This window comes from Netta rufina, assembly GCF_964035555.1.
Source record: "Netta rufina genome assembly, chromosome: 12".
Classification (NCBI taxonomy): Eukaryota; Metazoa; Chordata; class Aves; order Anseriformes; family Anatidae; genus Netta; species Netta rufina.
The window spans coordinates 3559805-3587000 of record NC_140135.1 but is presented as its reverse complement, the minus strand read 5'-3'; the positions used below and the strand labels follow the sequence as shown (position 1 = coordinate 3587000).

At 41.1% G+C, this 27196-nt stretch overlaps 1 protein-coding gene across 1 annotated transcript in view; it reads left to right on the top strand.

Moving 5' to 3' along the window:
- Positions 1-17347: 17347 nt before the first annotated feature.
- The window catches only part of COL4A6 (collagen type IV alpha 6 chain), a gene marked incomplete at its 3' end in the record, with an annotated part of 42362 nt that continues 32513 nt past the window's right edge, over positions 17348-27196 (top strand). Inside the window, exons 1-5 of the mRNA XM_084293914.1 lie at positions 17348-17392; positions 22836-22952; positions 24738-24806; positions 26225-26260; positions 26684-26746. Coding sequence (XP_084150040.1) covers positions 17354-17392; positions 22836-22952; positions 24738-24806; positions 26225-26260; positions 26684-26746 — 324 coding nt within the window. The 5' untranslated portion in view covers positions 17348-17353. The remainder of the gene's footprint in view (positions 17393-22835; positions 22953-24737; positions 24807-26224; positions 26261-26683; positions 26747-27196) is intronic.

The following is a 27196-nucleotide window of genomic DNA, read 5'->3' as shown; positions in this document are numbered from 1 at the left end:
GACTTGGAAGTACTGAAAAACGGTATGATAAAGCCTTTGAGGATATGCACTTCACATTGCTTCAGTGGAAAGGAAAATAAAATAGTCTTAATTGTTAGTTCTTTCTTTTTCAAATACAGCATGAGCTGTGTAGTAGTGTGGTGACAGGAACTGCTATCAAACTTAGTAGTGATTTGATACTAATGGTAAATCAATATCTGAAGAATTGAAGAAGTCCCAGATTCTCTTACATCCAGTAACATGAGGAAATGGAAAACATTTTTCTTTTCCTTCGTTTGTTCAGCAAAGACACAGCCCATGGACAGTTTAATTTTTCTTCCCCAGGAGAAAATAGCTGGGATTTTGACAGAATCACAGAATTGAAGGGGTTGGAAGGGACCTCGAAAGATCGGGTCCAACCCCCCTGCCAAAGCAGGTTCCTCAGAGCAGGCTGCCCAGGTAGGCATCCAGACAGGCCTTGAATATCTCCAGAGAAGGAGACTCCATAACTCAGCCTCTCCACCTCCTCCTTGAGCCCTGCCACCAGGCTGAGCAGGCCATCCACCTGCTCACACCTCACACACACGGTGTCTCCACCACCCTCTGAGGGCAGCAACAGGCTCAGGCACTCCCTGCATCTGGAGACCTGAACTGCCTCGGTTTTGAGCGGGCACTCGGTCTGGGTCATCACAGACTTTCTAGAAAGAGCTTTCTGCCTAGCGCAGACCATGGTGGTTCAGCTCCAGGCAGACAGCTGACAGATGAGCTGTTCTGAGCAGGGAGGGATGCTCTGCCCTGCTTGAGCACGCCCTGCCTGTGCAAACTGCCCTATTTGCCCGTCCTGGTTGCTGTGCTCCCTAGGGGCTGCTTTTGAACATGTACACTTCATAAACCTCCCTCGTGAGGGCTGGCGGCTCCCTCGGCTGCCTCGAGTGGCCTCGATGCTGGAAAAAAAGCCCTGCCTTTCCCAATCCCCCACTCCGCTGCTGAATGTGTCTGCCCCAGAGCCGATCGCCTCGGCAAGTGGCCAGTTTAGACACAGACACAGCCCATGGACAGTTTAATTTTTCTTCCCCAGGAGAAAATAGCTGGGATTTTAGTTGACAGGTAGGAGCTTTGATGCTACAACATTACTTGTATCAGCAGAAAAAAAAAAAAATGTTTCTGGAATGAAAAGAGAAGATGATGCAACTTCTGAGATTCAAGTAAATTCCTAGTGTTTGGGATTTAAGTCCTGTGCTCAGGCACGTCCTCCGTGAGAAGCGGGGCAATGAAACCCAGACTCTGCAGCCTGCCTATTCCAGAGAGTAGACTGACACTCAGTGTTTGTGACTGTTTCTTAGCTTTAGTGTTTGGAAAAATAATGAAAACAGGGAAGTAGCCACCAGATTTGTCTCAGAACCTCTAGCAAGTGTCTCCTGTGCTCATTCTCAGTGCTCAGTTGCATGGTGGGAGCAAGGAGACAGTTCGTTCCCTTGCCGCAAGGTGAGACAGGTCAGAGGGCTGTTTGTTGACTCCTGGGGGCTTAACTCATGCGTAACTTTCACTTTCTGTCTGTTGCAAACTGAAGGTGGACAGTAGAGCTGTGCCTCTTCTCTATTTCTTACATCTTATATCTTCTTTCTCTTCCCTTTCCTTTATTCTGCTTCTAAGGCTTGCACCTTTATCCTTCCTCAGGGGCATGATTGATTCCTCTTAGGCTTTGGTCTGCCGGTGCTAGCAGTGCTGGCATTTCCAGGCAGTAACAGATAGAGGACAACATTTCTGCTGATTCTGCCAGACACAGCTCAGCTGGACTGGCAACAGCAATGGCAGTGAAGGAGTGATGCATACCGGGCTGGATTCTTCTGCCTCTGACTTCAGAGTTGTACTTCACTTGTCTGCATTGATGTCGGTGAGAAGATGCTGGAGTTTTCAGGTGATGTGAAACTCCATAGAAGTGAATGTTTATTCAGAGGTCTGAAATGAGAGAGTGCATTAACTCATAGCCACTGTTTTGCTCTTCTTGCTGGCTAAAAGGCCATCGTGAATGCCTACAGGGTTTATGAGCAACTTAATTCGGTGTCCAGAGGGGCATGGTGTGTGCATGCATGTGGCTGAGGGCAAGTTTATTGCACACTATGCAAATACACCATGTCGTGAGGCTTAAAAGAACGTCCTACAGAAAAACATTGCTGTAGTTAACAGTGGTTTAACTGAAATTGGAATCATTTCATGAATGAGGGAAGTACAAAGTCATTTTGCTGCAGTGATCAATAGAGGATTCTTTTTTCTCTACTCATTTAAAGTATGCTTTGCTTATTTTTCTCAAACAGCAGTCAAATGCTTGCTCCCTGCCTAGTGGCTCTAGGGAAAGAGCTCAGGGTAGTTTGCGTAGCTCAACAGTGGCTGTTTTGGCTGCAGAAGTAACACTGGCAGCAACTTCCAAAGAGTCCTACTGAGTCTGTGCAGAGTCCTACTGAGTTTGTGCAGAGCAGCATCCACTTCCAGTGCTTGTCCTCCCAGGGTTTCTGGGGTTTTGTATTTCTTTATGAGCTGCTAGGAGGCTCTTTGCAGATCTGAGGCTGTCGTGGTTCCTCTAAAATGATGTCGTCATGTTTGCACGTAATAACGCTGCTCTTTGATGTAATAGGATGATGCTGAACCAAAGCATCTCAGTATTGCAGTGTAGTAGTCTACTAACTAAATATACTGAATATAGTTTGCCTTCTGAAACAAACCCATAAGCCCGATTATGCTGTAAACTTTGTATCTCTGAGGCATTGGATAATTTCTATTATCCACTGAGCTCCAAGTGAGTGCAAATTAGTGAGAAACGCAATAGCCTCCTTCAGACTAGTATGGATGACATCAACATAACTAAAACAACGTTTGCTGTTTGAAATGAAGAATGTGCAAGGAAGGAGAAGGAACACAAGTGACACCTACTCCCAAAGGAAAATAAAGTCTTGTTTTTGTAAAATGAGCTCTGCTACTCTATAGATTTCTGCTGATTTCCATTATTACACCTTCTTGGCTGTCATAACTCGCTCTCACTACTGAACTTCCAGGCAGCTGTAGCCAAAGGCAGGAGTTGCCAGCCATCTGTAAGGTGCAGCTGGATAAAGACCACTCTCCTCTGTCATTTCTGGACATCAGAATTAAGACCAACTAAATGCTTATGATTTTTCAAGTGAGAAGCAGTGTGATTTTAGCATGTGCAAATAGGTAAAAGATATTTGAGATACCTGATATCTTTGAAGTGTTTAAGCTGTTAATTCAAGCCTTTTTTTTTTTTTTTTTTCATATATGTAACTCATAACCATTCTGAAAGCAATCAGAAGCAACTCCAGCTTTGATTAGCAGCTAATTTAAAACAACTGATGAGCTAGCATACCCCTCCCTTTGGCTTGTTGGTATGTTTGCTTAACTGCGGGATGCATTCCTAGCCCTTAGACGTTTCGGTTCTACTTGGTAGAGCCATTATCTGGCTCACAGTCTGTCAGAACAGGGAACATTTTCTCCTTTTATTTTGAGAGGGAAGTAGCTGCTGAGGCTGCTCTGGAAGTAGTGGGCTGGTTATTGTCTGTGCAAAGCTCCTAGACCTGTGTGCAGGGCAGCACCAGGCAGGCTACCCTGTCATCATATCCAGCTCGCTGATTAGCACGCACCAGCGTTTGTGATCTTCTGCAGCACCGCTTCCTTCTGTCTCTCATCAAGGCCTAATGAGCACAGACCGTGACAGGTAAAATCTTCTTCCAGACCTCAGATGCTCCCATACAAAGAGCCCTGCTTAATCCCCGGCCTAGTGTGTAATTTAGTAATCTGCGTGGTCATGAATTCCAGGGATAGAGGGGCAGGAAGCGCGGGGCACTGTGGGTAGCAGGCCAGGCCTACCCAGTCATTTAAGGCTTTGTTGTATTGTGTGGCGAGGGATTTCAGGGACAATGAGACCTGTCCGTCAAAGATTAAGCAGACTGGAAGTGTAGTTTATACCAACAAATGAATGAAGCTTTTTAGAGTGTTAATACAGCCACGTAGTAAATGTCCAAGGACTTAAACATACAATTTAAGTGATGACGAGCAACTTTGGTATTAATCAGTTATTCTATATACCTTAGCCAGTGGGAATTCAAGTAGGTGAAGAGTTCATTTCCACCCTTATCTTGATCAATATGGAATACTTACTAGGACAAATGAAAAATCTCTTTTTCCTCTCCCTGATGTTGAAGTTATTTTTACTGATTGCAGTGATTCTCTGTCGCTGCCTGGTGAACCAGCCCCTGGCTGCCTGGCGCTTCTTGTTATCAGGCACTGCAGGGAAATTTTTGCCTGGACCTGCTCTGCTTAAGCCTCTAGAGATAACTGGAACCTCGCCAGGCGGTGTGTTTGTAGGTTTACAGGCCCCTGCTACCTTCCACTCCTGCTTTGGGCTGGGCACTTCCAAGCAACGTGTAGATGAAAATTCACAGACTCCATTTTTTCCCCTTTAAAGTGAGTTGTTTACGTGCTTGCAAAACTCCCCTCGTCTCTGCTGTCTAACAGGTCTCTGGGAAGAGTTTTTCTTCTTAATTCTCTGTCATTAATAAGCAAATGGTTCCCATCTGAGCTTTAAATCTTAACTAATATTATCTGTTCAAACAGATAATTTTGTTTGCAGCGGAGAGATCCGTGCAAGGAAAGCCGCGCAGACCTTTCTGAAGTGCCAGGAACATGCTGGGAAGGCTCTGAGAGGCAAAATGTAGGGGAAGCTGCTTGCAGAGAATCTATTGTTCTGCCCCTGACCCCCTCACTGGACAGATCTGTGAATGGCCTACTTTCACCGCCTGCCTTCTAACTGGAAGCATCCTTTGGGGCTGAATGACCTTAGAGGATAATGAGAATTTTTGCTGTGTTTCTCTCTTGTAAACAGCATGTTATGCATGTGGGACATGGTCTGGTGACTAAAATTGATTTTTTTTTTTTTTTTTTCCCAAGGAAAGGCTACTTTATTCACCAGATTAATATTGTTAATACAAGATACTCAAGTGAGGTAGCTCCACGCAGTACAGATCACATTCCAGTTTCAGACTTTGTTTTGGAGTTACGTTCTACTTAATATTAATATTTGGTTGTATTAGCATGAAGATTGGATATTGGACAGGGAAAGGTGCATAAGTAATGCATCAGAAAGAGCAGAGGAAAAAAGAACAAGATTTTTTTTTTTCTGGCACGCTGTTTTACTTGTCCCAATTTATAGGCACACGTCTTCTGGGCAGCAGTGTGTTTAGTAGGATAATTAGATGTTCCAGGATGATAAGAGGGAGCCAAAAAAGCAGTGTTCAGATGCTAGTTCAGAGTAGGTTAAGCTATGACTTGGAGAGCGAACTAAGTTAGAAGAAAGGTTCAGGTTTTAAATTCAGCTATCTCAGCATCTTACAAGGTTGATCTCTCAGGACCCTGAGATAGAGAGAAGCTCCTGAAGGCAAGATTGGGTACAGGCATTTAAATCTGCTTTTAGAAAACTGGTGTTACATTTGCGCTCCAAGTCTCTATTATTCCTATTTTAATGATTCACTTTACATTCTGAGAAATAGAGAACATGTAATAACACGGTCATCTTTCATTTAATTACTCTATTAGTTGCCACCTGAAAAAAAGAAACCACAGCTATATTTCATTCCAAATAAATCCTTGCTATTTTAGTACTAAGTCATTTTTGCATCCAGCTCACCTCAATATGTTAATTGTTACAAGATACGCCAAGAAAAACTAATATCAATTTAATAGAGCCACATTACTATCCAGAATACCTGCTAATAGACAAAGAAAGGACTGAACAACTTTTATAAAGATTCAAAGTCAAGGAGTAAAATATGAAGATTAGTTTATTGATAATTTTGCAGCATTTAGACCAACATATGTTGTTCTGCTTCAGCTGAATTGGTGAGAAGGTTTACAGCATCACATGAAACTTCCATGAAAAACATGGAGAGTAGAAGAGGAATAGCCTTAGTAGAGCTGCAGCTACTAGTTAACAAATAATTGGGGTGTTATTGCATCTCCATTACCATAGTCCTCAGAATCCTTAGAGAGAAATTGTTGCCCTAGAGTAACTACCATGGAAAATAAATGATCTGGCTCCCTCAAAATGTGTCATACACTACATTATCGTCCTTTGCTTGGATTATATCTAACCATTTTTTTTACCTTTATCTCTTCAGATAAACCGCAGTCCAGTGACATTTCCACATATCAGCCCACTGATATGATTCATTGATAGCCACTTTCAAAGTAGAAGTGTCAAATCAAGTGGGAACTACTAAGTCTTTGGAGTCAAGGACAAGACTGTGTTTGCAGCTGTGATGAAGTGAGTGTTTCTGAGCTATTCAGATACCACTTACAGATTAAAAGTTTTTGCCTGGCAGAAAAGATTTTGCAGGTTTTTGAATCTATGCAAAGTAAAGCAATACTTTGAGGTTTCTTAGAATGATCAAAACCTCAAATATAATTGTAAAATGGGTTTGATCTGGTATTGCCACATCTGGAGATGGATGGGTCTGGTCCACAGTACACACACCAGAGTGAGGTCTAAAATTGCCCAAAGAGGGAGACGTTGCTGTGCTAGCCCAGGACAAACTAGAGCAGCCTCTTGCCTATCCAGTGTTCAGCAGGGAATCCAACTGATGAGCATGAAATAGGCGTCCTAGAGGTTGGTACCCTTAACTTCTTTAAAAAAGAAGAAATCTTTAACTGCCTTTTTTTCAGTTGTTCTCGTATATCTGCATCTTCTCTGTGTGGCTGCTCCTGTAAAAATAGTCCTAAACAGCTGGTCTTGGATGCATCTTGTGGAAATTAGTTACCCAGGATAATTGCCAGGATTTAAATAGACTGGGAATTCAGTTCAGCTGCTGATAAAAACCAAATCTGGGAATAGCTTATCTGCAGCTGAGGCTGCACGGAAGAGCACCAGTGAGTGAAGTTCCCCTAAAAGGTTCATGAACTATTTTCTTGCCTCTAGCATGAGGCCCTTTAGATGCAAAAAGGCATCACATAAGGTAAGTGCTTACTAGACCTTTGTCACTGTTTTCCGTGCATTAAGGTTTCTTGGTTTTCATTACCAGTTATTTCATCCTTGTCCCTTTCTCTACCCTTGGAAAGTCATGTTTGGGGATGTTCCAATGCAAGAGGACACACTCTGTTCCCACAGCATGAGGGAAATAGAGAGCTCTTTGTGTCATCCATAGAGCAGAAGGGGCTTCTGTAATCCCTTTTCCACCAACCCACTGTATAGTCTCATGCTGCTGGGTCTGTTCCTCATCCCCGTTATCTCCTTATCTCTGTGTCACTGGGGGAGCAGGACATGTCCTGCTTGTGCTGGGCTTTCAGTTCCCAGGCAGAAAGAGAAAAGCAGGAAGCTACAACATGTTATTAGAAACTGTGGGCCACTGGAGAGGTGCTTTTTATTGCCTATTTACCACCAATTCCCTTTTTCCTTCCTTGCTGTCTCAGTCTTTCCTTTTTTAAAAAGAATCCCACAGCTACTGAAGAGCACTGTAAGGCTGATGGGCATTCTCTGGGCTGTGCAGCTCTTCCTCCTCATTTGCTGCTTCTTTGCAATAGAGAAGACTTCAACACTCTGCTGAGGACCCGCAGCACTTGGAAAATGCTGGCACAGGCAGTGCTGCTGCTAGATCTGCTCCCTGCCCATGTCCGTGGCCTGTCTACGAGAAAACACCAACTTTTTAAAGCTTGTGCTTCCAAGGGGAATTATAAATTTAAAAATTGGGTTGCAAAAGCAAGAGCTGGAGAGGAGCCCAAAGCAAATTAACAGATCTGGACCCAGCAGACCCTCAGGAGGTTTGGAGTCTGTTCGGCTTCAGCATGCGGCTGAACCCATCCTGCCTTTCTAGATACAATGTCCCTTTAATAGTCTTAACAGGCCCGACACTGGCAAGATTTCACTTGTTCAGTACACTGCTCAATACAGCTAATTTTCTACTGACAACATTTTTTGCAACAATGCATCTTCTGTCACTTGAATCCACGAAGAAGGCAGCTTGGAAATGCCAGCCAGACAGGGAGGTAGCAAAAAGTTCATTGTAGTTGGTCGGGTGAACAGCTCTTTAGAAACGCAATGGGCTTTGGGGTTTGGTCTGTAGGGTGCTAGGGACAAGTGGAAGGGAAGAAAACACAAAACCCCATGTTCTTCTTGATCCCTGAAGAAACCGTGTAAGGGCGTAGGTAAACCTGGAGAGTCAGAAGCTGTGGTTTCATGGGCAGCAGTCCTGATAGGACTTGCTAAGCACAGAAATGTAATTGTTGTTGATTGTTCTGTAGCAGCCCACCAAGGCACCGTGACTACAAGCCGGCTTTCCCCAAGGGACTTGTCTAATAGTTATAATTAGTGTGGTATCTTTCTCAATGATGAGTTAGGCAAAACCTCTTTAAGTGGTTTGTGAAAAATAGCGTGCCTTATCCTAGCAAATTTATTGGAGAGATTATATAAATATATATATATCTGTGACAGATGCTGCAAAGCGTGTGGCCAGGTGTTGCAAATTGTGTGAGCCCAGTTCCTAAGCCCTGCTGTGCTTCTGAAGTTTGTCCATATTGTTTGTCCTGCAAAGAGCAATTGGTAGATGCAGTTAAAACAGAGACCCCATTTAACCGGCTGATCGAAATGGAGAAGTTGTTGAGCAAGAGACAACTTTAAACAGAAAACTTGAAAGCAGACAGCAAAGTGTTTGAGGATGAGGACAGTGCTGCCAGAAGCAAGGACAGTAAGGAATGAAGGAGGATGCAGAGTGAAGCTGGCACTACCCATGGACTGCCTCCTCTCTGCAGGTCACTGTTGTGCGCAGCATATCGCTCTGGGTTGCTCATGAATGGAGCAATTGTAACTATGCTCTAGATTCTCGTAGTTTTTGATAAATATATAAACTAATTGCAGATAGTTAGCTGAGTTAGCTGATCCTCTGCTAGATCCTTTTGATCCTTTGTAGGTACCTGGTGCTTTACTGGCCTGTGCTGCCACCAGGAAGATGGAAACAAGTCCTACAGCAACCCTCTGTTTCCTTCCAAAATAATACTTTTATATTAAAATCCAGCTCATGGCTTGTGCTTCTGTCAAGAGGTGTACTCAGTATTCACAAGTGCCCTTCCCCTAGTTAAGGGCAGGAAAATGTTATGACAGCTGCTGTCTGAAGCAAACAGGTCGGGGAACTGTAAAAGCTTTCTAAAACATATTTTAGAGATTAGGCACCGAAGACTTGAGGGAGAGAAGATGAACTGAGGTTGCAAAAGACCATAAAATCTCATAAACCCTTCAAACCTTTGGCTTTACAGTGCTCTTTTGTTAAAGAAAAAATGCTTAGTTGTTAAGTAAATTGAAGTCAGGCCCCACTTGCTGCAACTTTTTGCTAAGATTTCATAATTGTGTAATACATCCTCTCACTCTAAGCCCTGCTTTTTGAAACATTCATGAGCATCATGCTCATAATGAACATTAATAGCATCATGCCAGAGCTGCAAGAGGTGTGGAGGGCAGTTCTTGCCCAGTGCTGCTCACCTTCTGTTTCATGCCTCATTTCCTCAGTTGCCTCTGTCAGGCTTCTGCATGCATGATTTCGGAGGAGTAGTGCCAGTTGTCACTTCTCATCTGCTGCCTACATGAGTTGCTCTCCATTTGTGTATGAACCCTGCCTTGCCCTTGGAGCTTAAAACAGAAAAGGCACTAAAGGGATCAGTCAAGCTAGCCAAAAAACCCTTTTGCCATGGCAAGGAGTGAAAAGATGGGCATTTCACCTGAGCAAGGCTGTCTGGGGCCTAGTGGCCGTTTAAACATGCAGTAAGTAAGTTAGAGGGTTCGGGGTGATCACCTCTGATGTGATACTCTGGGACGTAATGCACCAGCACCTGGTGTCTGCACACCACGGTAACTGTTACACATTGTTTCTTCTGAAATACGGTCACTGCTCAGATTTATGCCTTTGCTAGAGGGGCCAGTAAATAAATGCCTTTCAACTAATATAGTACAGCCCCTTAAAATAAGCCTCAACTTATAATTTTCATACAACCATTATTTGCTTAGTTGAAATACAGTATGACACCAGTACACTTCATAAACCCCACTACTTGCTCTTTATTTTAAAGAAGAGTGACCTGCACTTGCTTTCCAGTTGTCTGCGTTCTCTGGGGCCCAGAGCCTTCCCACATGCTCGTCCTTTCTTTTCCACCTTGGAGATTTTGGTACATCAATGCAGAAAAGCAATCTGAGTTAAAACATCAACTTGTTTGACTTTTCATTATTTTTTTTAAGTAATTTTTGATCTATTAAAGTAATTTCTTTAAAGGTTGCAAAGTATAAAATGGAACAATTGCTTAGATGTAACACTGAGTCACTCGTGGCATTGTCAGTGGTGGGGAAGAAGAGGACAGTATGTGGTCTCTGTGTGTGTTACAAACAGAAATAGCAAATATGTGGAATTGATTGGATCAGGATGTTTCATAAAAATTTTCAACTGGAAGCTGAGTATTCTACAGAAGAAAAAAAAAAAAAAACTTTTCAGAGATTTAAATATCTGGTTTAAAAATACGGATTTTTAAATGTCTAGGACTAGTAAGCAATTCTATATTTCTGTGGTAAACGTTCAACTGCAGCCTTATTTGTTACTGAAGTACAGGATTCATGAAGGAAATCGTTTATGGGAATCTATTTTTTTAACATATTAAAAATAGTGTTTAAAACCATATGTATACATATTTTTTACCACATAGATGGCTAGTCAGGCTGAGTGGAAATAGACATATTTTTGAAAACGGAGCTTATCCCATGAACTAGAATTGGAAATTCTCATGAGAAGCAGCCTTCGGTTGCTCATTACTTCGTTAGGAGATTGCTCCTGGGATGACCGGAGCAGCCTTGACAGGCTGCAGTGTGAGCGTGCCAAACGTGGCTGCACATCAGCTGAACGTTTCTGAAATGAACAGTGAAATTAGAGTGCCACACAGTACAGGAATAAGGTCTCTTAAAAATGAAATCAAGAAATGATCACCCTGACACCCTACCTTGAAAATAAGCGGTAAGCTTGAAAGAAAAAAAAGACTTAAAAGGAGCTGTGCAGAGGAACAGCAGGTTGTCTGATAGAAATAAAGAGGCCATTTTGAACAAGAGGTTCCCTAAGTCTTGAGGAGAAGAATGGCAGAATATTTTCCTTTAAAAGTACAAAGCATTTTTCAGCACGGAAAATAATTACTTGTGCTGGAATGTGAGCAGAGCATGGGATACCTGACCTGTAATTTAGGAAAATAGCAAAGGGTTTTTCATCAGTAATTATTATTATCAAGGTAGAACTGTGAGGCCAGGGCTCACAGTGCTGAGCAGTGTATATCAGGCGGGAGATAATCACCGCTGCAGGAAACTTGTAGAAGAGGAGAGGAAACGGAGGTGCAGAAAGCAGAAGTGGTTAACCAAAGCGTCGTGCAACTGATGGGCTCCTACACGCTGATGGGCACTGCTGCCTGGCAGTGCTAAGGGCTGTAGGCACTTCAGAGTTCGGTGTGTCTGTCATGTGTTGGCGTCTGTAATGTGGCAGCCCTGATCGCAGAGAGCGGCTGTGAGTTGAGTGAGTAAGGAAGAAATGCCTTGTCCTGCCACTGACCTGTGCGAAAGGATCAGTCCCTTGCCAGGTCACCCTGCACAACGTGGGCATCAGGGTACGTAGATCTGCCCTGGAAGTTTCAGGCTAGATTCTGCTTAGTGTATACAGGATATGAGAACATACATTTCTAGGGCAACAAAGAGGTAATGGATGACTCTTTGGTTTGCCTCACTGTAATCAACTGAGTATAAGATGCTTCAGACTACAAACCATGTACTTGTGAAGTAAATCATTGTCTCTAATGTCTTTTTTGTGTGTGTTGATAAAGCAGTGTTTATGGGGGAAGTGATGGATGAAGAAAAAGAGAGTGAATTAAACACTTCTAAAAAATGCGGCTACTGAATTCTTCTTGAAGGGAAGGAGCCTGGGATTCTGTACAACTTAATACTGTACAGAACAGAGATCAAAAGCCATGCTAGAGAAAACAACCCTTAATCTGTTTGAGAGATTTATGCTCTAGTTTGAGAAAACATGAACGTCTTTAAATCCAATGGCTCTTTACATGCACTGGATCTTTAGTTTGTTTGAAGTAATACTAGTAATGCTTTGCTCTTTGAAATAGGGAGGTCTAAAAACTTAGCAAAGGAGAAATTGGTTCTGCCCTACTTGACCAGCAGCATTCTGCTAGGTTAGCAATATTCTCAAACTTTTCTCATGTCATGAGTTTTAGCATCCGTTTTTGCTGATGAACCACTGAGTTAATACCTGGTAGTGAGCGAGGAGAATCGAACTGCCCCCCAGGTAAGAAGGCACTTGTATTTGCTTTTGTCCCTGAAATTAGGGGCATGTCCAGTGGTTCCATACCGCTACCATGTGAAAAAATCAAATCTATTTGCACTTTATTTTCCAAGCTAGCAGAGGCAATGGGAAAAAAAAAAAAAAAAAAAAAAAAAAAAAAAAAGGAATGTTTGGAATTCGCAGTGCTATGTGTAGCAGCTCTGCTGCAGTGGGCAAAAATTTATGTGGGGTATTAGAGTTGGCAAAAGGGGTAGGGACAATAGAGAAACCGATGTATTTGATTGTGTAGCAGCGAATTCCTTAGAGAGGCCCCATCATTACTGGCTTTTCCTCATGACACCCAGGGCTGCAGATGGATTACAGGGGTAAAGGGAAGAAGGCGCATGTTACAGAACTTTTTCCATCTTGAAAGACCTGATCAAAGCATGTTCTGGGGCCATTTGATTTTACTGCCTTCTGTAGTGGGTATAGATTCAGAAGCTGTGCGTGGTTCCTACTTCTGTCATTTTTTTCCTGTTGGTTACATCAAGAATGGAAACCTGGGTTTCTTGGGAAGCATCTCTGTATTTTTAATGGTTGCAATGGCTAAGCACATTGCAGGGATGCATATAACACAACCTGTGGCACGAAATTCTGAAATTAATCTATGGAGAGGTGACAGGTATACAATGCCATTGTTCTTGTTGTGTACCAATGAGATATTCATTACAGAGAGTCAGGCATCCTCACTTTGTGCTGCTTGGGCAGTAAAAGCTTGATACACAAGCAGGTTTGAGGATACAGCTCATGGGTTTCAAATATATGGAATTCTAGTGGGCATCCATGAAAACATCTGCAAGTTGCAATAATTTCATAGACTTTGTCCTTGCTTGATGTTACTGAAATTCTATACTTTCCTTTTCTTTTTTTTTTTTTTTGAGTTGTCACGCAGCCAAGAAACCAAACTGATACCATTTTCGTCAGTTCCTAATGGTTCTTCTACAGCCTACTAGGCTATATATATATAAATAACAAACAGATTAAAAATAGAGGGCTCTGTTAAATCGCTGAAGTTTCCGTTTGGTATAATTCACGTTTTATGTTTAATCTTGTCCTCGCTGCTAAGAGATGTTTGTTCTCTTTATCCTTGGGATAAGTAAGAAGTATAAGAGCCGAACCTGATGCCAAAGTACAGTACAGACTAGGCTTTAGGCTTTACCACAAGGTAAACTCAGCGGGGTCAAACAGTAGCTCTACCTGGCATTGAACCCTAGAGTTTACCTTGTGGTAAAACCTGAGTCTTTGCCGTGCTTTAATCCTGGATTTGTGCCTGTGCACCACAGCGCCTGCTCTTGAAAATGCTTTTATCTTGGGGCAGTTCATGGGAGTGCTACTGAGTGATGAAAAATGCAGCTTTTTTAGCAGTGAAGGAAAGTCCTTTGTTTCAGCATAGAAAATATGATTTCCATCCACAAAGACTTCAAAAGAACCAGTAGAAATTCTTGAGAGCCTGATTATCATGGCATAATCCCATTATCAGAGAGATTAGAAGCACTTTGCTGTGTCTTCATAGTTTGCGACTAAGGCACTGGACAAAATCCTCAGGTTCTGTTAAAATATTTATTCAATAAGACAAAAGGAAGGTTTTCACCTGTGGACACTGACATTGTAGAAAACATGTTTAATTTTTCTGTCCCCTCCAGATCTGAACACAGACAAGACCTCTAGTCACTGGTCCTTGCTCTCTCATCTACGTACATATAGCAAAGTAATCTGCAGCCATGCAAAAGAAAAGCCTCCTAAAATGTTAATTGCTATCAGTTCCAGTCCTTGTGAAGCAGTATCATTCAGTGGACAAACTAATTGAATATAGAAGTGTTAACAGTTCAAACAAGTGGGGAATTGAGTGTGTTTTCCTTAGAAATCTTGGTGGATGCTTGGATGCTGGAGCTTTTGAGGGTGGTGTCTGTCTAGAACATTAATGTGCCCATTTTAGTGTCTCTCTCTCTCCCTTACCGGCTTGCCTGGAGGTGAACAGTCCTCACCCCATGTCTTGAAAGTGAAACACTGCCTGCAAGAGTCTAAATAGCTTGTGACCATGGGAACTTACAAAGTTAAGGCTGAGACTGTAAGCGAGAGCAAAGCATGTGATTTTCACAACACGTTCCTTGTTTGGTGTGGTTGCCAAGGGCCTCTGAAGATTTGGGTATTAATGTTATGATTGTGTGCTTCCCAATATAAAGGATTTCACTGCTAGTTATCCCAGAGTGAAAAAAAAAAGTTAAAAATAATCGACAGAAAAGCCTTTTGAGATGGGAGCCTGCTCCCCTGGAAGTGCACAGTGTGCGTAGTGTCTAGGTAGGAAAGGTGGGAAATGTAAAAGAGGTGCACTTCGCCTCTGTCGGAAGGCCAGGGTGAAACAATGGCAACAGCAGGGCTGAGTGGGGGAACTGCTGAAGTTTAAAAGAAACCTGCTCCAGTAGTGTAGGAATATGGAACAAGTGATGAAATGTTTCAACCTAAACAGGTACAAAAAATGATCCAGGAAGAAGGATTTTAAAATTAATTTCTCTCTGTTTCAGTTTGCTTGATTATTAACATATAAAAATGCATTTTTAAGTTAACTGCAAAGTCTTCTACCTGCCAAGGCAGAGTCAGGACTTTGTATGTCTCCAGCTGAGATGACTAAACCCCTTGCAGCAGGGAGCTGCATTCCTTCTGCTGTTTTAAGGACTTAGGGAAATAGAAGAGAAATACACTATCATGGATGTGAACACTAGAAAAGGAGTGAAGGAAGGAGGATTTATTTTCATTTAAAACTTCTTCCTCCATTCTATATCTTTTAATTAAGGCTTCATTCTTTGCATGAATAACATCACTGAGTGTCTTGCCACTGGAGAGCATGGATCTAAACTGCCAATTTCTACTCATACTTTGGGATCTTAGACGCTATTGATCTATTTCAGGTACTCTTGAATTTAATTGAAATTGAATTGAATTGAAAAATGTTAACACAAAACTGTGATGAGGATTCAGCTGCCAAGTGGCTAAGAAGATGCTGGAGCACCTACAGTGAAATTTCTTTAGTGTTGGCTTTTTAAATAAAGAAGTACCAAGTGACTCTGTACATCTAGGTAGTAATAGAACAGTAAAAGTTCATCAGTCATATGTGAGTGTACAGTTTTAGAAAAGGTTGCCATCTTCAGGCAATGCTTAGTCAATGCACTCTTCTTTTTGAGCCTAAGAAATCCAAATCCGCACTGACTCTGGTAAGGTACTCAGAGCGGAATATGAAGTAATTCACAGTGGAATTAATCCCAGTATTGGGCCAACTATGGTACTAGTCTCAAGTTAACTGAAGTGTGCTTTCTAATTGCATGTGATGCAGTTCTTGCATCTTGTTTTGACTTTCTGTTATACTCTGTTGAACTAAAGCTTAAGCAAAAAATCTTTTTGTCTTGCAGCTTGGAAATAAAGGTTGCAAACTCAGTAAGTAGTAGTCAGCTTCATCTCAAAATACCGTTGTTTTCCCATGTTCCTACAACAATATAGGTATTAATAAATCTTCCATGAGGAAAAAGAAAAAAAAAAAGGAAATTTCTCATGACTTACCTGAAATCCCTCTATAAACAACATTTGTCTTAAAATGTACAGCGAAAACTTCAGGAGGTCCTAGCTACCCTGAGAGGTATCAAATTATGTTATAGATCGAGCTGGATAAAGTAATTGAAGTAATCAAAAAAAGTGCTAGTGAACGTGGTGCATTGACTTACTTTTTGTTTTATGTTAGGGTCGACCAGGACCGATTGGGATTCAAGGACCAATAGGTGCTCCTGGATTGACTGGTCCAGAAGGTTTGCCGGGAGCAAAAGGTGAGAGAGGAGCAGTGGGCCCCCCCGGACCACCTGGACACAAAGGCATCAAGGTATTTTCAACAGTGAATTTTCATTTTTTTCCCTTTCAATAGATTTATGGCCTTGAATATGTTTTTGTATGTATAAAGATAGTTTTGGACTATTTGTGCAGGGGTAAGAATGCAGGAGTATTTCATTATTATATTTAGAGAATGTCCTGCTTATATTTTAAAGTGAGAACACAGCTTCCAAAGCTGCTGAATGTTGTAGCCATCCTGGGAGGCGAACCGTAGCTAAATAAATATTCTGTTGGGAGTTCTGTTGTTATGTTCACTTCACCTGCCCAGGATAAATGTTATCACACTACATTCAGAGAGACCTGGAGCTGATTCCCATATAGATGATCCTGAGCTGGTGTCTAGAAAAGCAAAGGAAATGGCTACTGAACAGAACCTGTAACTCAGTTTTGCAGGTGAAAAGCTATTTGTAACAGAAATAATACGATAAACTATGTCATATTAAATAGAATAACCCGGCATAAGGGGTAGGTGTCAATGAATGCAGTGCCCAGGAATGGACACAATAGCAAATGATAGAATAGTTTAGGCTGGATATTGTGCTCACATAACTTGTTCTGCTAGGATTTAGGGCAGAGCAGTAGAGCCAACGAAGTGGAATTCACTTACAACTTAGATGGGGTGGTCTAAAAGTAATACAATGGTCTGTATATCTCTAGGTGGTGGTATCAAAATATAGACACACACAAAAAAAATAAAAACTACAATGGTAAGACCTGTTGAAACTCTTGGAAGATCAAACGTTACACTGGGAGTTAAATTTATATTGCATTGTTTATTTTCCTGGCATCTTATTTTCCCCAGATGTGCAGTAGGAGATTATATTTTTCCTTTAAATTGCCTGATTAAGACATTCCTGAAACACTCATTTGGCGTCCAGTCAAGCTCAGATGCTCACTTAGTGTCTTCAGTGACCCATACGGTCAGAGAGAATCTATATGAGATAGTTTGTTCCTCTTGGTGTTGATGGCTGAAGTCCATGATGGAAAATGTTGGAGTGAAAAGTGTCTTGTCAATAACTGAGATATACTGGAATATATAGTCCAGTAACCAGAAATCAAAAAAGAGAAAAATAACGTATTCTTTTCTTTTTCTTCAGGGCTCAATGGGAGTTCCAGGATTTCAAGGAATCAACGGGATCCCAGTGAGTTTTCATATGTAAATATAAGTCACCAGAATGTTAGTCACAACCAAAAGCACAATAATAGTGTCTTAGCACGTGCACAATGTATCTTGCAAAGGTCTTGCTTCTCTCTGGAAGGAAATACCAATTCTTCAAACGTGTTAATGATGGAGGCTCTAGCTTCTCTGTTGAGAAAAAAAAAAAAAAAAAGAAAGAGAAAAAAAAAAGTAATCCTACAGTCTAACTTCAATCTTTCTTACCATAGTTTAAGCCTGTTAGTTCTTATCTTACTCATCATGGTCACAGGGGGCAGATTATTCCATTTTTCTCTCTAATAGTCTTCTTGTATATGATAAGTGTTATCATGTCTCTCTTGATCTTCCTTCCTATGATGTGAACCTAAACAATGATTAGAGCTGAGGCCCTCCAGAGATTCCTTGCTTCCCAACTAGGTGCTAGTTCTCTCAGAAACCTAAGACAGAAAAGAGGTAATTTACTGTATTTGGCATGCGATAGGAGTAGGTAACTCTTTTCCCTGACCATCAGGAATGTTTTGTTTGTTTTGAACTTGAACATTATAATGACAATTTCTTCCTACTTCATACCAAAATTGGGTGCCTAAGGTATCTTGACCAGCTGTCTTTTGCTTTGTTTTTCCCCGGTGATTCTTGCAAAGATGTGTTTTAGAGACACTTTGGCTCAGAGGAGCTTTAGCCGGGCTAGCTTTAGAAGTTGCCCCAAACTTAATTGCTTTCTCAGCACCATTTAGTTAATTTTTCTCCTTCTGGTATTGAATTATTTTTCCCTTTTTGATGACATTTTTCCATCTTCCATATACTTGTGCCTTCTGACTACACTCACGTTTTTCATTCCCATCTTTCTTACTTCTTCAGCTGGCCAAGAGCTTCAACAGAGTGGAGCTGTGTTTCCCGACTTCCTATCAAAAACTGAATTGTTTTGATAGATTGGCTGAAAATGCAGAGTTGGCTCTGTAAATGAGCTTGCACGATTCCAGTTCCTTCCTGGCCTCTGTCCTTCTCTCCCCCTCTGCTCATCCTTGCCTGTTTTCTCTCCTGCTCCACTCCCTTGCTGCTATTTTTTCTTTTCCCACCAGCCAACTAACTTTCTAGCTCTGAAGAGAACAAGCTGTTCCCATAATACTTAATTTAATTGAACACACTGTGGGAACATGCTGTTCTCTGGGTATTTTTTCAGATGAGGCTCTGGAGAAAGGGGATTCCCAACAATGAGGGGAGGAGAGAAATAGGGCAACAGCCATTGCCAGGTAGTTGGCAGCAGCAGGCATTCCAAGAGAGAAAGGGAGGTAGATGAGAGGATTCAAAGCCACCAGCATATCCCAATCTACTTTGTCTGATATGCAATCTTCTGCAGGTGGGTGAATGGGAAAGAGGTAGATTTTGCTGCTCGTGAACGGCAAAATGCTCTCCCTATGGCTCTTCTGTGTCACAACTGCAGGACAGAAAAAGGGTGAAGGGAAACTAATTCATATTGTTTACCTTCGAGCCATTGAGACAAATATTTCCATTCAGAGCAAAAGTAGCAAATACCACTGCTTGACAAAATATTTACATACATCTATATCATTGCACTTCAGGATAGGGAGTAGCTTAGGTTTGTTGTGAAATGTATATGAACATATGCACCTTATATAGGTGTGCGAAATGCAAAGGGACAGAGAGCATAGGTGTGCTGATACATTTAAGAGAGAATTAAAAAGAAGTCACTATCTTTGCACAAGAATTAACATCCCAACATTAAGAAAGTGTCTTTGGAGTATGCAGGTATGTTCGCGTGGGCAGGTATGTTTTAGTCAAGGCCAAAAGGCTGCAAGGCTGTGATTCAGAGGGGAATCCCGCTGCTGACCTTAGGGGAAGTGGTGTTGCACAGAGTTCCCTTTGGGGAATGCTGGTGGCAAGTAAATCCTGTTTTTGCAGCTGGACTGACTAATCCCTTTAACTTAGTAAATATAGCAGCAGCATGTGTTTATCGCTAGCCCTTCTGTGTCACACTGCAGAGGAAACCCTCAAATCCTTGGCCCTGCTTGGGAAGTTTATTTTTTCCCATAGGACAGGATTCAAGGACAACCTCTAGCAAGGGCTGAAACTGAACCTGGGAGATGCACATAGCTTTTCACGAGCTACCCTAAGGTTTCTAGAAGGAAATATTTCTATGAGGAAAGAGCTCTTGTCTGCACAATGAAAGTTCGAGCTACGTGAAAAGGCAAAGCTCTTTATTTTGTGTCCCTCCTAGAGGAAGTGCAAGCACTTGGCAATGGCTGTAAGAGGCCACTTTGCCGTAGCAATCTATGAACCCGCTTATTCAATTAGTTTTGTGTTCACCCTTGATTGCATTTGTTTCCCTGTTTTTAAATATTTGTTGAGCTCTCCTGTTGGGATGTCCTTTGTGCTAAGCCTGTTTGATTTAGAAAAGAGGCCGCTTGGGATCACAGCAGTAGTGTATGTGAAGGAGTCAGATAAAGCAAGAGCCTAGATGAACAATTCAAGTTTCCTTATCTGGCTCCCAGGGAATGTCTCCTTTTGTGAGAACAGAGAGCACAAGTGAGCTCTCCATCCTGTTTTTAGCTCAGGTTTGTAAACTAGTCACCCTGCCATGTAGTAAGTACAACTGTGAAAGTCTGCCGTAGTCAGTTGAAGTGCTTGAGCTGAATTAACGCACCTGACACAGGAATCAGAGGAAGTGAGAACAAGTGAATAGAGTGATACTGTTAGAACTAATAGAGTGAAACTATTAACCACTGGTTTTGAGATCAAAACAGCTCTTTTAATCAGAGTTTTAAATTCCCATCGAAAAGCTTCATTTAAGCCAGATTCCTACGATTCTCAATGAAGCTGGTCATGAGTGCTCAGGTAAGACTCTTAAAACAAACCATCATGAATTCTGATTGCACTTTTGCCAGAAGGTAGGAAATTGTATGTTATTTTTCTAAAGCAATAGAGACTCTGGGTGGGGGGGAGGTGAGATGCTTTGGCTCAGGACCAGAGACACAGATGCTATGGGATTAAGTGGCAGGGCCACAGATGTATTTAATACACATAAGCAATCACTGTCAGTACAGTTTATATCCCCTTTGTGAGCCCTCCTCACATACTAAGGGGATACCAAAACCCTTTGGGCCCTGAGAGACTGTGTTGTGCCAAGATTTAAGAGATTGTTCCCAAGACGTGAGGCCTACCAGTCAGCTGCCTGCCACAGCTGGCTCCTGGCCCACCCTGGAGGCTCAGCAGCTTGGTTCCTCATCTGTCTGAGGGGCAGATGTTGGGGGCTCAGCTTTGCTAAACCCAGCAGCTGGCCACCTTATGTTGTAAGCAGATACATGTGCTCTTCTCACACAGCTTCTGTGTTGTCCATGCTGTAAACAATGAGAAAGATCTCATTGAAATTGACCACTGGCCTTCCTCTGCAGTCACAGCCTGTCCCATCAGAGGCTTGCTGCTCTTGGCTATGACGTGCAGTATGGATGGAGGGGGGGGTGGGTTGCCATTGATTTATCCAGTTTTGGGAACCAAAATTGGTGCTTCAGCCTTCTCCTGTTGCTGGACTGGAGCCTTGGAAGCCCTCTGCTTGCACACCACAAGTGGGTGCTTTCAAGAACAGACTAATCTTCAGGGCTCTTGGAACTATATACCCAGTGATGCCTGGTGCTCACATTTTGGGATGACTTCATTCCATGTCCTGAGGCTGTGTTTAATCTCACATTTGTACTTGTCTGGGTGAACTGCCTTGATCCTGCAGCGGAGATGCACATTGCAGTGGTTCAGCCCATACCTTGTGGACTGACAGAGTGCAGATCTGGGCGCTCTCCTCTTCTCTCCATTTTGTTGGCACAAATCACCATGCAGTTGCCAGATGCACTGGACCAAGGAACTCATCTGGATGAAAATTAACACTTAAGAAACAGAACAGTTATTTTTCTTCTGTGTTGTTTTCTTTCTCTGACTTACCTTCTGTGCCTGTGCTTATGCTGGCACAAGGAAAGGGTAGGTGTGAGCAGCCAGGAGTGGGCATTGGCCCTTCTGGCAGCACCTGAGACTGGTGAGCAGTTTGAGCATTTACATAAATACAGCCTAAGTGGCTCTGCGTCCTTGGGAATGGCACTTGGCTACTGTGTGCTCCCAGCTTCTCATCCGTAAAATGAAGATTACAGCATTCTTACATTTTTGCAAGGCATTTTAAGATCCTTAGACAAAAGGCTTTACGTTACTCCACAGTTCTCACTGAGTTTGGTGAGAGGTAATGCTGTTGGCTTGGACTGGAAGACCTTTAGTAACACAAATCTGATTTGCTTTAAGTATCTGGCACGAAGGATTATTAATGTTCTGTTTTATCCCCATTTTATCTGTGTTTATTTTTTACTTTCCTAGTATGAGTCATAACTTGTTTAATGCTGTGTCTTAGGGATGAACCTTTGGGATCAAACACAAGTAGTTTGGGGATGATTCAAGATCAGGGTGTACAAAGGGGAGGGAGAGAACTGTTGGTTACCGGTACTCTATCCCTAAGTTTCATTTTTCCTCTTGCCACAAAACATTGTCTTTGAGTGCCACAGAGCTCATTTCTGTGAAAAGATGGATAGAATAAAGAGATAGTCGATACTTGAGCAGTAAGACTGACAGTTTTGCCTTTCTTTGTTATGCCTATGCAAACCCACAGGATTCTGAAGAAAAAATAATTAAAGGCTCTAATTTTTATCTCCTTTGCAGCAGTATAGTGTTGAGTCAAATTAATAGAGCCATATTAGGGCAAAACTGTGTGAAATCAGAATTAGGTACAATTCTTATTAATTGACTATCACATATACTTTCTTTTAAAGACTGCTAGTTTTATTAGGTTTTTGTCCTGGTTGTTTTGCCTAAGGTTTTAAGTGTAATATAACGAGAAAAGCTGTTGTGCTTGAATGGTGTGATGCTGGAGCTGGAACATCTGTTGAACTATTAAAAGAAAGAATCCACAGTGCAGAGGAAGAGAAGTCACTGAAACTTTAAGCAGATTAGAATTATAAATGCTCAGTATTGCTGAACCTGCCTTTTCCCTTTGTTTTTACATGAGCAACTCCCACTCCTGGTGTCAGGTGCACCCTTGTGTGCTGTGCTGAGCTGTGTCACACCATGTAGTTCAGACTGCTAGGGGACCAGTATTGCGCTTTCAGGACCTACTCATGCACAAATTATGTACTTCAGAAAATTATCCCTTGGAGGAAAAGACAATTAAATGAAACCAGCCAGTGTTTTAGGATTTAAGCTTTGGGGAGGATAAACAATGCTGGCTGAATAAGCTAGTTCAACTGCAGTCTACCATACTTGAGTGGGAGTTGTCTGGTTCCTTTGTTTTATGTTGCCATTTGGAAGTTATCAGTTTTCTGGGGGACAGTATTACTAATAAAATGCCTCCTGTCAGTCATTTTCTCTTTTTCCCTTTTACACAGGGTCACCCTGGCCAGTCTGGACCCAGAGGTCTGCCTGGCCTTGATGGCTGCAATGGTACCATTGGGAGTCCTGGTGTTCCTGGAACAGATGGATTTCCTGGCATTCCTGGGTTGCCGGTACGTCTCAAGGCAACTAGAGCATTTGTAGTAACTAAGCTAAGATTTGCTTTTCTTGCCACTGGTGGAAAAGTGACTTCCAATTTCTTAGGAAGAACCCTCATTTCATTAGCATTGTTGGAGCTCAGTTTCATTTTCTTATTGGAATTCCACTCTGATTGACTGTCTAAATGTTAACCTCTGAAGATAAAATAAAGATCCTGTGACAATGTGTTCACACAACAAGTTATACAGTTGCAACTGGCAACATTCAATTTGACTCAGAAGAGACCATGATAAAGCTTCTAAGAACCATAAAATGGCAAATATTTTGCACTTGGCAAGTTTCAAGTTAGTGGATGCTGATTCAGAAAAGGAAGTTATCACGTGTTCAGGTCTATGCATCAAATATCGGATGCCTTCCTTCAGGTGTTAAGATAGCTAAAAGCTTTGGTATCATTGAGTGTCAGTAGGATTTACTTTCCTAAGGTATTTGTTTTACTTTTGAAAACACTTCCCTACCAATTTTGAGTTTGACCTAGTCTGCACTGGACAAGCTATTTATCTGGACTCCCATCTTACACAGAATGACGCTTGTAAGGGCAACATCTTCCCATTCGCCTTAGCGGGTGAATTGTCTTTGAAGAAACACCTATGTGGTATTTCTCCACAATGCCTATGGTATTATATATATGGTATTATATATACCATAGGTATATACCATAGGTATTTCTTCACAATAAATATGTGAACCAGTGGAGGTAGCTGGTTCACATTCTACACCCTGTTTAAGTGTGTAGGATTTGTTCTAAGAACTCCACTCTTACATATTTTTGGGGAATTATATTCTTTATATATACATACAAACATATGGGGTTAGTTTCGAAATGTAACCAGAAACTATTTGGTGTGATATTCAAGTATTTGACAAATATTTGAATGTTTGTTCACATTCAAAGCCTAATCTTAGAAGCCCAAGTTACGTGACTAATCTTACCAGCAGTGGAGCTCCTTTGCATTTAAACAGGAAGAAGAAGAAGAAAATACATCTGCCAGATATAAGTATTGCCATTTATTTCAGTTTTTCTAAGCTATGCTAAAAAAAATCTTTACATGTCGTCCAGATGTAGAGTGCATATAATGTTGAAAATACACAAAGCAACAAGAACAAGTTAAAGTATGGTTTTCTAAAGCAACTGATTTACTCATACCTACTGCTCAAAATTCTCTTTTGTAATGCTTGTAGGATTATATTTTTGGCAAAGAAAGCTGCTTGGATCAGCTCACCCTCTCAAATTAAAATGGCAATTAAATGAAATCATCTCAGATAAATTGAATGTGATGATCAAGATTAAAATAAATTGGGTAAATCTAGAATTATAACAGTCACTTCTGCAGATATTCATGAGATCTACCAGTTTTTTTCTTATTTTTTCTAAATAAATATGGTGATTTACAGTGCTACACAAGAGACATGTATATGAACAGGAGGGTTACAGTATGTCAAACAAATTCAAATAGGATATTAAAAGTTGTCAAAGGCCTAAAATAAAGGGAAAATCTAATATAAACAGGAAAATAACAGAGAAAATGTTTGCAGAACATTGTTTTTCTAAAGCCCCAGGAAGTCTTAAGTTCTCCTAATACCACAGCTTCTTTGACACAACTGCAGTGTTACTTTTGCAGTTCACTGGAGCCAGGAGTTTGCCCTGCTCAGAATACTGAATATAATTTCTTTCAAAACCAAAACAGTATCTTTTTTTTTTTTTTTCCAGAAATTTACTTTTGACATTTATTTTTTATCAGGGTCGTCCTGGCCCAAAAGGTCTTAAAGGAGAACCTGTTTTTGCTCAAGGCAGCCTTAAAGGAATGAAGGTAAGATTTGTCATGGCAGAAGATGCAGTACGAGAAACACTGATGTCCTAGAGTTCGCAGGGCTGATGGTGCAGCTTATATTGCTCATGATGTTAGACATGGGTATCCTAGGTATGTCTGAAGGCAGAGCTGTGAAAAAGCCCTCTAATTATGTAATGACAGCACAGAACGCTCTCAGAACTTGGACTTGCTTGCTCTTTGCAACACAAACACATCTTGTTCATCCCATGCTGGAATGCTGGGACATTGCTCATCCTGTTAGTGTTCAGAGCAGTTGCTGGTCCTTCAGCTGTCTCTGGGCACCTATCACTATTCCTTGCTGGCCTCAAACTGAAGATATGAGGAATTTCTTGTGAGCTTATCCTGACTTATGTGAGAGAGCATATTTTTTTAGACGCCAAACTTTCCTGTAACTGGCATCCTCACATGTGCCAGGTCCATTGAGAAAACAACCCAGGAGATTCACGGATGCATGTTAAGATTTCTACCATAAAATCCCCATTGGCTCCCAGTATTTTTTTACTGGGAGATAGTAGTAAGTAACCAGTTATACTCTGAGTTTGGATATCATGGATATCATATCCCACTTGTAGTCCATCATTTACCACTATGAAGTCAGGATTTTATTCTCTTTGTTTAATAAGGACCTCTCCCTAAAATGTATCATGTCTGTAATTTTATTTCCTATGCATAGAATACAAACTATGGATAGATGATCTCAGTGTATTGTTCAGAATGATGATAGGTTCTTTGACTATACTCATGTAAAAAAATTAATTCTTTGTTGCCTTGAATCATACACTCACCGACTTACACTGGTTTTGTTTTTTGCTGGAAGGACTAGGCTTGGAAAACGCTGTAAAGGATTCAGTGCCTCTTGTGGTACATTTAGCAGCCTCATGATTCATTAAATGTTGAAAATATTAAGATTTATTTTTCTGCCATGTAAGGCCTAACCCCTCACACTGATTTTTTTGGTCAAGATTACCACCTTTTTAAAAATTCTACCCATGTATATACACCCGTCCATTTGTAAAAGTTAAATACATCCTTATTTATTAACCTTTGATTGTGGAAAATACAGATAATTTGAAATAATAATACATTTTATACTGTTTTTGTAAGGAAAGACTTTGTATGTGTGTTTTCCAGTGTTTTTATGATGAATACAACTTTTTAGTGCCACTTTAATTTCTCTCACTACCCTTAAATAAAATGGTTGACATTTCTCCAGAGGTTTGGAACCTGTCTGTTGCCTGATTTAAATATGGAAGCACAGATGTCAAAATGTTTTCCCATGTGCACTTGATCTAATATTAACTAAAAGCAAATATTTCTATTTACACAAAACTTAATGCCCTTACTAGCTTGATGCAATATTATATTGGCATTTTTACTAATGCATTTATTATTTTTAGGGAGAAAATGGTCTTCCTGGACTGGATGGAATTTCTGTAAGTTATTTAATTTGGGGAATAATTATTTTAAAAAAATATTATAGTAAGCAAGTATTTCTTCTTGTATTGATTCTCAAGGACACTTTTCAAATTAATGGGGCATGTATTTGCATGATACCAATAGCATGAATAACTACAATTTTCTAATGGTATGCATGGGTCCACGTTATGTTAGAGGAAGTCAGATTTTTGCTATTATCTGTTCTATTTTTCCCTTTTAAAATCAAACTCCCTTCTACCATTTAACTCTGTTAACTTTGACTTGCAAAAAATATACTAATGTGAAATAGGTTATTATAGAAATTAAATGAACCTACCTAATTAGGGGATATTACTTCATATTTTCAGAGACAGTGTTTGGTTGTGGTTTGATGGGATAATTGCTACACATCCTGTATTTCTCTTATGTTCTTCTTATAGGGCCCAAAAGGTTTTCCAGGTCCAACAGGTTCTGCAGGCCCTATAGGATTACCAGGTTTGCAAGTAAGAGACCCTGACTGTTGCACTTCTTGACAGAACAGTTCAAGATGCTGGCAATTTTTCATCCTTACCTATATTTGTCTCATGACAATGAGCAAAAGCATTTGTGCATCTAGAAGTCCTAAGCACATTTTTCAGGTGTAGAATACTTAAGCTGTTTAAACTAGTCACAAGTTCTCCTCTGGAGCAGTGTCCAGAGCAGCAGTCATGAATGAGAGCTTCAACAAAGCCCTAGAGCACCATCTACAAATAGTACGTGATACCATTCTGAGCGCTTCCTTGGCTCAGGACTTGAGGGAATATGCTGACCTCTGTATGTTTGGAGCCTTTGTCATCATGAAATGTGCTGAAAAGCCACTTTTTCAAGATACTAGAAGAGAGTTTTATTTGGGCAGAGGTAAAAGCAAACTAAAAGTTTGTTGCTTTTAAATTAAGATTTGTTTTTAATTAACC